At 48.9% G+C, this 8,775-nt stretch overlaps 2 protein-coding genes across 6 annotated transcripts in view; one reads left to right on the top strand and one right to left on the bottom strand.

Moving 5' to 3' along the window:
* Window positions 1-6,133, bottom strand: part of MINDY1 (MINDY lysine 48 deubiquitinase 1) — a 12,434-nt gene extending 6,301 nt beyond the window's left edge. For 2 of the 3 annotated variants that reach the window (XM_012811802.2, XM_023519425.1), the window contains exons 1-4: window positions 5,675-6,133; window positions 1,691-2,497; window positions 730-787; window positions 281-345 (exon numbers count right to left, since the gene is read on the bottom strand). In XM_012811802.2, coding sequence (XP_012667256.1) covers window positions 281-345; window positions 730-787; window positions 1,691-2,143 — 576 coding nt within the window. In that variant the 5' untranslated portion in view covers window positions 2,144-2,497; window positions 5,675-6,133. Of the gene's footprint in view, window positions 1-280; window positions 346-729; window positions 788-1,690; window positions 2,498-5,674 lie in introns of those variants that run through there. The other variant, XM_012811803.2, reaches the window with a different exon arrangement.
* A 1,536-nt stretch (window positions 6,134-7,669) lies between these two features.
* The window catches only part of PRUNE1 (prune exopolyphosphatase 1), a 32,664-nt gene continuing 31,558 nt past the window's right edge, over window positions 7,670-8,775 (top strand). For 2 of the 3 annotated variants that reach the window (XM_012811793.2, XM_003800391.3), the window contains exon 1: window positions 7,670-7,908. In XM_012811793.2, coding sequence (XP_012667247.1) covers window positions 7,870-7,908 — 39 coding nt within the window. In that variant the 5' untranslated portion in view covers window positions 7,670-7,869. The remainder of the gene's footprint in view (window positions 7,909-8,775) is intronic. The other variant, XM_023519439.1, reaches the window with a different exon arrangement.

Raw genomic sequence — 8,775 nt, 5'->3', positions numbered from 1 at the left:
GCTATTTTTTGGTTGCAACCATCATTGTTGTTTTGGTGGGCCTGGCTGGATTCGAATCCGTCACCTTAGGTGTATGTGGCTGGCGCCTTAGCCACCTGAGCCGCAGGCGCCGAGCCTAAGAACATTATTTTCTAGGAAAAAGACACACCCTCCTCCTCCTACAGAATGAAATCACGGTTCAAGGAACCCTCTAAAGAACTAGCAAAAAGGCTTCTCTGATATTGCTGGGTATCTCCTAATAAACCTGCCAACCCCTATGTCCACAGACCTCTTGCCTCACCTGCTGAAAATTCAGCTGAAGTCCCTCTGACTTTTCCTGAGGCTTGATAGACAGGAGGCAGTTTCCTATAAGACAAGATCTCTTACCAACTTACTCCACCAATTGTCCCAAAAGCTCAGCATCCTCTTCTCCTGACAGATGAGAGTAATGTTACAGAACTATGTATGTCACAGCTGGAAAGGACATTAGTATCTAATCCAGACCCTTTATATCTCACAGTAAGGCACAGGCTCGTGAAGATAAAGGCCCCACCCAAGGTCACAACAAATGCTAAGGGCATAATTGGTATTACAAGCCAGGACTCCTGATAACTTGACCTTTGCTCTTCATCTTTGCCCTCCCTACTTCAGTAGAACACCAAATGGAGATCCTCAATGGTCTGGATTTCTGGTTAAGTGGATAGTTCTGGAACCCCTTGGGTAATTCCTCTTCAAGGCCCAGTCACTCACCAAGATGGGCCATGAGCTCATCCGATGTGATCACTTCCTTCTGGGGGGGCAGCTTCACCTGGAGGCAGAGGGTGACTCTGTGTATGCTTTCCCTCACAGAGCACTGAAGCAGGGACCCACAGAAAGCTGGGGTGGGGGTGGGGTTCCACTGATAGGGTCAGGATGGAAGAAAAGGCATCTGGAGCAAGGAAATGAAGGTGAAATCTGCGAGGAATTCCCATTTGCTAGGGCATAGGAGATATAAGAGTAGGATAGATCTTTTTTTCTTTTTTTTTTTTTTAAGAGACAGAGTCTTGCTTTGTTGCTCTTGGCACATAGCTCACAGCAACCTCCAGCTCTTAGGCTTGGGCAATTCTCTTGCCTCAGCCTCCTGAGTAGCTGGGACTACAGGCGCCCACCACAACACCCAGCTATTTTTTGTTGTAGCTTGGCCAGGGCCAGGTTTAAACCCACCACTCTCAGTATATGGGGCTGGTGCCCTACCCACTGAGCCACAGGCGCTGCCCCCTTTTTTTCCCTTTGTTTTTATTATATTTCTTTTTATTTATTTATTTTAATTTCTTTTTTTGAGACAGAGTCTCACTCTATTACCCTGGGTAGAGTGCCATGGAGGCAACCTCAAACTACTGGGTTCAAGCCATCTTCCCAGCTCGGCCTCCCAAGTATCTGGGACTACAAGCACCCACCATGACACCCAGCTATTTTTAGAGACAGAGTCTCACTCTTGCTCAGGCTGGTCTTAAAGTCTTGAGCTCAGGTTTTCCACCTGGCTTGGCCTCCCAGAACCACCTTGCCAGCCTTTGCTTTGTTTTTAGAAACATTTATTTACTTAAGCTGGAGAACTAGGAAGAATAATCCAAAAATTTTTGACCAGTTTGAGAAAATCAGAATGATCAATGAAATGAGTCAGTGAAGAGTATTTCCCAATAGTTTCTTAGCGTTTATCTGAACTCTCTCTTACCTTCCACTGAAGAAAGAGTATGTTCATGATGGCAAGGAGAGGGCAAGGGCCGTTAGTGCTTTGGGTGATGATGGGTGTTCGTTCCCCCTTCCAGGGGATCCACTTGACGCAATAGAAGTCTAGCTCAGGCTGTCGGGTCCTGGGGGACTGAGGAAGCCCCTGGGATATAGAGCACATATGTGCTGTCTCCACCTCAGGCAATCTCCCATGGGCTGGACCTGGTAGACTTGAGGTAGCTTCAGGTGGAGGGGACTCAATGTTACCCTCACCCTGAGCAGACAGCACAGCTTGGTCTACTGGCCCCTGTTCCCCAGCTGTTCCATTCGCAGTTCTTGCCTCCGTGTCCTGAGGGTGCTCACCTGGTCCTGACAGGACCTCATGGTTTTCAAGAGTGACTGCTTCTGCAGTCCTGGCCTCACCAGGGGCCAGGTGCTCAGGCTGAAGGGGGTCCATGGTCAGAGTGAGTCAACCAAGGGGCATGGAAGGTATTTACTAACTTCAGGTACTTGCCTAAGCCAGGCTTGATATTCAAAGGAAGGGTTTGTCCAATAAGAAGAAAATCACTGGGCTGGAGAGAAGACAAACCCAAAAAGTCTTAGAGAGGGAATACAGTCTGTGCAGTCACTCTGGCTATGGGTAGTACATGTCTTTCTCAGCTTGTGTAAACAGAATAGTCCCAGGATCCCCAGCTGAGCTCTTTCCACTTTTAACTTGCTGTGACCACATAAGACCAACAAGGGCCAGATGCTTCCGGGCTTGGGAGGGATGACTCTGGTGGAACTGAAGACATGGGTAGACTCAGCCTCCCTGGAACAGGTAATGATAAAGAATGAGGAAGAGACAGAGGGATGGAGGAAAAAATAACGGTTATCAGTACAATGTTCTTTGGCTTACCCTGTAATAGGCATCACCTCAGGCAGGACAGGGTAAGCTCTGTGCCCTACACCAAACCCTACCCCTTCACAGAACTTTCTGAGCACACACAGGCTGCTTATACTCTCGAAGGTACCTTCTCTCTGCCTCGGCCCAAGCATGAAAGAGGAGTAGTGGGTGGGGTGAAGAGTCCATCTAGTCCTACCTCGGTGCAGAGTCAGCATCCTGCCCCTAAAGGTGAAATGCTGCTGAGGAAGTGGAAGTTTTCTCCTCAGAGGGCTTTACTCAACCTTACACAATCCCAAACCACAGCAAGTAGGTCTTCGAAATAGACTTCCTGGCTCGGCGCCTGTGGCTCAAGTGGCTAAGGCATCAGCCACATACACCTAAGGTGGCAGGTTCGAATCCAGACCGGGCCCGCCAAACAACAATGACGGCTGCAACCAGAAAATAGCCAGGTGTTGTGGCGGGCACCTGTGGTCCCAGCTACTTGGGAGGTTGAGGCAGGAGACTCGCTTGAGCCCAGGAGTTGGAGGTTGCTGTGAACTGTGATGCCAGGGTACTCTACCCAGGGTGACAGCTTGAGGCTCTGTCTCAAAAACAAAACAAAACAAAACAGACTTCCTATAGGCTGGAGAAGGGAAAGACAGGTCATGGGGGACTTGAATCAGAGATGGGTTTTGATAAGTAACTTCAGATTAGAGACACAAAAAACATTCTCCACAACTTCTTTTTTTTTTTTGACACAGAGTCTCACTTTGTCACCCTCAAATGACAAAGTGGCATCACAGCTTACAGCAACTTCAAAGTCTTGGGCTCAAGTGATTCTCTTGCCTCAGCCTCCCAAGTAGCTGGGACTACAGGTGCCTGCCACAGTGCTGGGCTGTCTATTTTTTTTTTTTTTTTTTTGCAGTTTTTGGCCAGGGCTGGGTTTGAACCCACCACCTCCGGCATATGGGGCCAGCGCCCTACTCCTTTGAGCCACAGGCACTGCCCAGCTGGGCTGTCTTTTTATGTTGCAGTTGTCATTGCTGGTTAGCTGGCCCAGGCCAGGTTTGAACCTGCCAACTTCAGTGTATGTGGCTGGCACTGTAACCAGTGTGCTATGAGCGCCAAACCACTTCTTTATTTATTTATTTTTAAATTTTAAAAATATTTTGTATAGCTGGCCGGGGCCGGGTTCAAACCTGCCACCCACGTTGTATGTGGCTGGCACCATAACCACTGTGCTACTGGCGCCACGCCACCCACAACTTCAAGGGAGCTCCTCTTAACAGCTGGAGTTGAAATAGCAATCTCGCCTCAGTTCCTCTTTTTTCTAAAAACTATCTAAACCCAGAGATAGTCTCTTGTTCACTATTCACATGGAATAGGAAAATGATGATTTCTGATTTACATAAAAAATATTCTCTCTACATTCACCTACCTATATTCTTTATGTCTGTTCCCAACTAGATGTGAACAGCAGGCGTTTTTAACGTGCTCTGTATCAGTACTAAGCATTAAGGCAGATTTAATTAACATTGTAGACAACAGATGATTAAAAAACCACAAATCCTGGCTCGGCGCCTATAGCTCAACCGGCTAAGGTGCCGGCACATACACCTAAGGTGGCGGGTTCGAATCCCCAGCCCGGACCGCCAAACAACAATGATGGCTGCAACCAAAAAAATAGCCGGGCGTTGTGGCGGGCACCTGTGGTCCCAGCTACTTGGGAGGCGGAGGCAAGAGACTCGCTTGAGCCCAGGAGTTGGAGGTTGCTGTGAGCTGTAATGCCATGGCACTCTACCCAGGGGGAAAGCTTGAGGCTCTGTCTCAAAAAAAAAAAAAAAACCACAAATCCTAGAAAACATCTCCCTTCCATCTCCTTGCCCCTTCTTACCTCTCTTTAATCAAGGTAAGAGATAGGGAGAAATCAAACTATTAATAGAAATTGTGTCTTTTCTTTACCTTCCTCCTAACCTAAGACTATCTTTCCTTCTTGTAAATCTACAGAAATTTGGGGTTTGGACAGGTCTAGGAGACGCGGATGAGGAACATTAAAGTTACTGAAATAAAATAAGCCTAGTCACCCAAATTCATCATCCTCCTGAATCAAATATAATTTTTGCTAGCTGCATATCATTTACATGCTGTTAATTTAGAATCAGAGTAGCTCCCTGGTCATCTAGTGGTTAGGAAAAAAAGAAAAAAGAAAAAAAGAATCAGAGTAGCAAAAGTCATCTGCAGGCCTTATATATATTTTTCCTCTATCTCTCTCCTTTCTTCCTCTTTTCCCAAATGACACCTAGAGTGAACGTTAAAGCAGATACCAGTCCCTGGAAAGTTAAAAAAGCTTGGAGAAAAACAGGGCTCTTTTCTTTTCTGTCCAGTGCCAGAAATGATCAATAGTGAAGCAGGGGTTGGGCTGCTAGCTGGCTAGAGGATTGAGGCACAAGAAACCAGGAGCTGGACACCCAAGGGCGTGGGCTAAGTCTTAAGAGCCAGGGGCAGGAAAAACACCAGACGGTTTCCACACAGCAGGGCACATTCCTGGTAGGGAGGGCACAAAGTATTTCACAGTGGGGAGGGTGCTTGCACCAGGATTTCATTCTTTTCCTCCTCTTTTCTCGGGTTCTCAAGTCCCACATTTTCTCTCCAGACAGAATTATCCTGTGATGGTAGTTGAGGGAATGAAAATAGCCCTGACCCTTCCCTAATCAATGGCAGTAAATAGCCAGAAGCACACAAAATAGGTATAGTAGCTTCAGGAAGACACTCCTCCTCCTCCAGGATCCTTCCTCTCCCCTCAAGTCCTTACTGCCCCATTCCAGTCACCTCTCAGTCCGACCCAAATCGTCACGATTTTCCCCTTAGCATAAGCAAAATGCCACTTGGTTGCCCTGTCTACCTGCTCACAAGAGAGGGGAGGTTCTTATTGAGAGGAGGAAATGAAGGGACCCAGCAGATCCCCCTTTACATTTCTTCCTGCTTTAGCTCCTTCAAGCCCTCAGACTTACAGAGACCAAAGAGGGGAGAACAGTCAGGTGTCAACTCCACAGAGCTGGAGAGGAAATGGAGAAACAAACGTTGGAGAAGAGGTGAAGACGATGGGTAAAACAAAGTTTGTACCTTAAAGAAGTAAGTGCTGTTCCAGGATGGAGAAGAATGGTTCAGCTCTGGCAATCGGGTAAGGAAGGTGGGTACAACGACGGGAGCTGCCAGCTGTCCACACCAAGGCTTAGACAGGTTTACACAGGTTTACCAATGGCACTCCTGGCTGGGTGTTGTGACCACTTCCGGACTCAGCCCAGTGTTGGGGTCATTGGAGGATGGGAGGGCAGACAGCGTGCTCCCAGTCTCTCAGAGTGTCTTCAGGATCCTTGAGTCCCTGAGTACAGGCCCTGATTAGGAGCTTGCTTTCAAAGGAAGTTTGTGGTTTTTCTTTTTTCTCTCTCTTTTTCCCATCGAGATGAAGCAAAATTAGTCAAGGACAAGCTTCCTGCAGGAGGAGGGGCCTGCTCAGCACTGGTGGATTTCCATCAGGGCTTTCTGGCTTGGTCAGCAGCTCGGTGATCAGCAGAGAGGGAGAAAAAAACAAGGAGAAAAAAACAACAGACCCTTTCTCTTCCCTCCGCCTGCCTCTAGAAAGGACGGAGCGCTTGTGCCTCTCTGGTGAGAACAGGGAAGAGCAAGTGCCCTTGCTGAATGGGGAGGAGCAGGGCTGGACAGCAGCAGACTGCCTAGCTGGGCTTTCTCCTGGGTATGATAGTTGGTTGCTGTGGATCTACAGAAGCAGGGCCCAAAGAGCATGATATTTGTATATTTACTCATTTACCATTAAAAAAAATTCTACTTCTATCCCTCTGGAACCCTCAGAAGGCTCCTTTCCAAGTCCTTGCTACATCATTTTTTAAGTCTAGAAATGAAACTGGTTGGGCATATGGGAGTGGAAGAAGTCTCAGGCTCTGGAACAAGAGTACAGTAGGGAAAAAAGTAGCAGAGCAAGCAAGAGATTCAACACCCCTGTGCTCTGCTCTGGCTGTTGTTTCCACCACAGACCTCAGCTTCTCCTTAATCACTGCCTCTCAATTTCCAGCGTGGGGAGCAGGAAAAGCTAGGGTGAGATGGATGGTAGGAAATGAAGGGATAGATTAACAAATAAGGGGACATTTGACAATGAGGGTCCATTTATTTGCAGTACTCTGCACTACCCTGGGGCTGGAAAGTGGCAGTTAAGGGAAGTTGAAAGCTAGCTACATTCTACTTAAAGGGCTGCCACAGGATGAAACTTCAAGCAACTCTGAAAGCTTAGAAGGGCCACGGAAACAATTGAGGAGGGATGGAGTGAGAAGATATTTGTAGAGGCTGTAGAAGAAGCAGCAGCAGGAGTGATCAGGATACTGTAGGTATTAAGAGGGGTCAGGGTGGTGCCTGTGACTCAGTAAGTAGGGCGCCGGCCCCATATACCGAGGGTGGAGGGTTCAAGCCCGGCCCCCACCCCTGGCCAAACTGCAACAAAAAAATAGTTGAGCATTGTGGTGGGCGCCTGTAGTCCCAGCTACTCGGGAGGCTGAGGCAAGAGAATCGCTTAAGCCCAGGAGCTGGAGGTTGCTATGAGCTGTGTGACTCCATGGCACCCTACGTAAGGCGATAAAGTGAGACTCTGTCTCTACAAAAAAAGGGGGGCGGGTTTAAAGATTCTTCTGTCTTTCTAGCATAGACGATCACAACATTTGTGGCAATGGGTCTGGCAAAGGACAGAATTAGAGAAAGGAAGATGAACATCTTTTTAGCCATGTGTAGTTTAAGATGTCAACCAGATGCTCAGTGTAATACATGGAAAGATGCTACACTCAGCCTGCTCTGAAAGAGAAAGTTCAGATGCCACAAAGATGGGTTACTGTGACACGCACGCATTTGTATGTAAAATGAGTGATCCCTCACTCTTATTGTTGTCTGCTAAAAATAAATAAATAAATAAACCCAATGAGCGATCCCTCCGAAAATTCTCCTTCCCTCCACCGTCAGGACCACTCCACAGGTCCCCTACGGCGTTTCCCACGGCGCCCTGCGCCACGCCCACCTTGGCACCACCGGTAAGACTCCCAGGAGTCTCTGGGCGCCCCGCTAGGGGCGGGGCGACGTTGTGCTCTGGGTTCGCCGGCTTACGCACTTCCTCCTGGGCTCGGAGGCCGAATCACCGCGTGGCGGGTTCGAGTACCGCCTCCTGACTCTGGCCTCTAGCCCTTAAGTCCAGGGCGGGGTGCTTTCGCCGGGTAAAGCCTCTCCTCGACAAGGGGCGGCCGCATACCTGGGGCTTCACCATGGAGGACTACCTGCAGGGTTGTCGAGCTGCTCTGCAGGTAACGGATCTCTGCGATTGTAAGGAATGGAGCTCGGGGTCCAGGAGGGACGAAGGTGTGGGATGTGGGGAGCCCTGACGGACCGACTTGTGAGGAGGGGATTTGGTGGTCTGATAAGTCTTGGAGCTTCAAGCGCGAGAAGCGAGACCCAAGCTTACGAGTGTTAGCTTGCCGCGCAGTCTCCAGATTTGGGGCTCCCAGGCCGGGAGAAGTCTTGGCTCTGGCTCCTGCCTTTGCTCTTCTGCTCGCCGTGTCCTGGGTCGGTTCAGTCCAAAGGCCGAGGCCGCGAGCGGGTTTCTTCCGCCCGGTACCGCGCCGCGGGGGTCCGCCCAGCCGGCCTCCCGCTGACCCTCCAGGCTGTGCTCGGACGGTGTTTCTTCCTAACAGCGGTTCCCTCTGGCGGATCAGACGCATTTCTAGATGAGAGGTGGTCTCGTGGTTTATTTTAGATCAGCGTCTTTCAGCCAAATACGGAATACATTGAGCGTATTTGTTAACCGACAACATTCCTTTACCTCCAGATTTCCCTCTGCTCTTAACGCTCATAAATCCCACAGAAATCTCCTGCTTGGAAGGGATAAGACGAAGTGTGTTTGTAATCAAAACCATAAACATGACTTCCGAATGCTTTCTGGCTTGTTTTCTGGGGCTCTCCTGGCTCTGCGGACTCAACCAGCCCTGCTGACTCAACCAGCCCTGCTGACTGGTTATGAGGCATTAGGCTGTATCCTCAGTTAGCAGCAAAAAGCTAGCCAGAGAGAGACTCCAAAGAAGTCACCAGGCCCCCTACTTTAACTTTTGAGTTACACTGCCCCAGAAGAAAACCTACACAGATGGCTGACTATGCCTTACTTTTTTTTTTTTTTT

The sequence above is a fragment of the Otolemur garnettii genome, unplaced genomic scaffold (assembly GCF_000181295.1).
Source record: "Otolemur garnettii isolate 467f Iridium unplaced genomic scaffold, OtoGar3 scaffold00174, whole genome shotgun sequence".
Lineage (NCBI taxonomy): Eukaryota > Metazoa > Chordata > Mammalia > Primates > Galagidae > Otolemur > Otolemur garnettii.
This window is presented reverse-complemented; position numbering and strand designations above follow the sequence as displayed.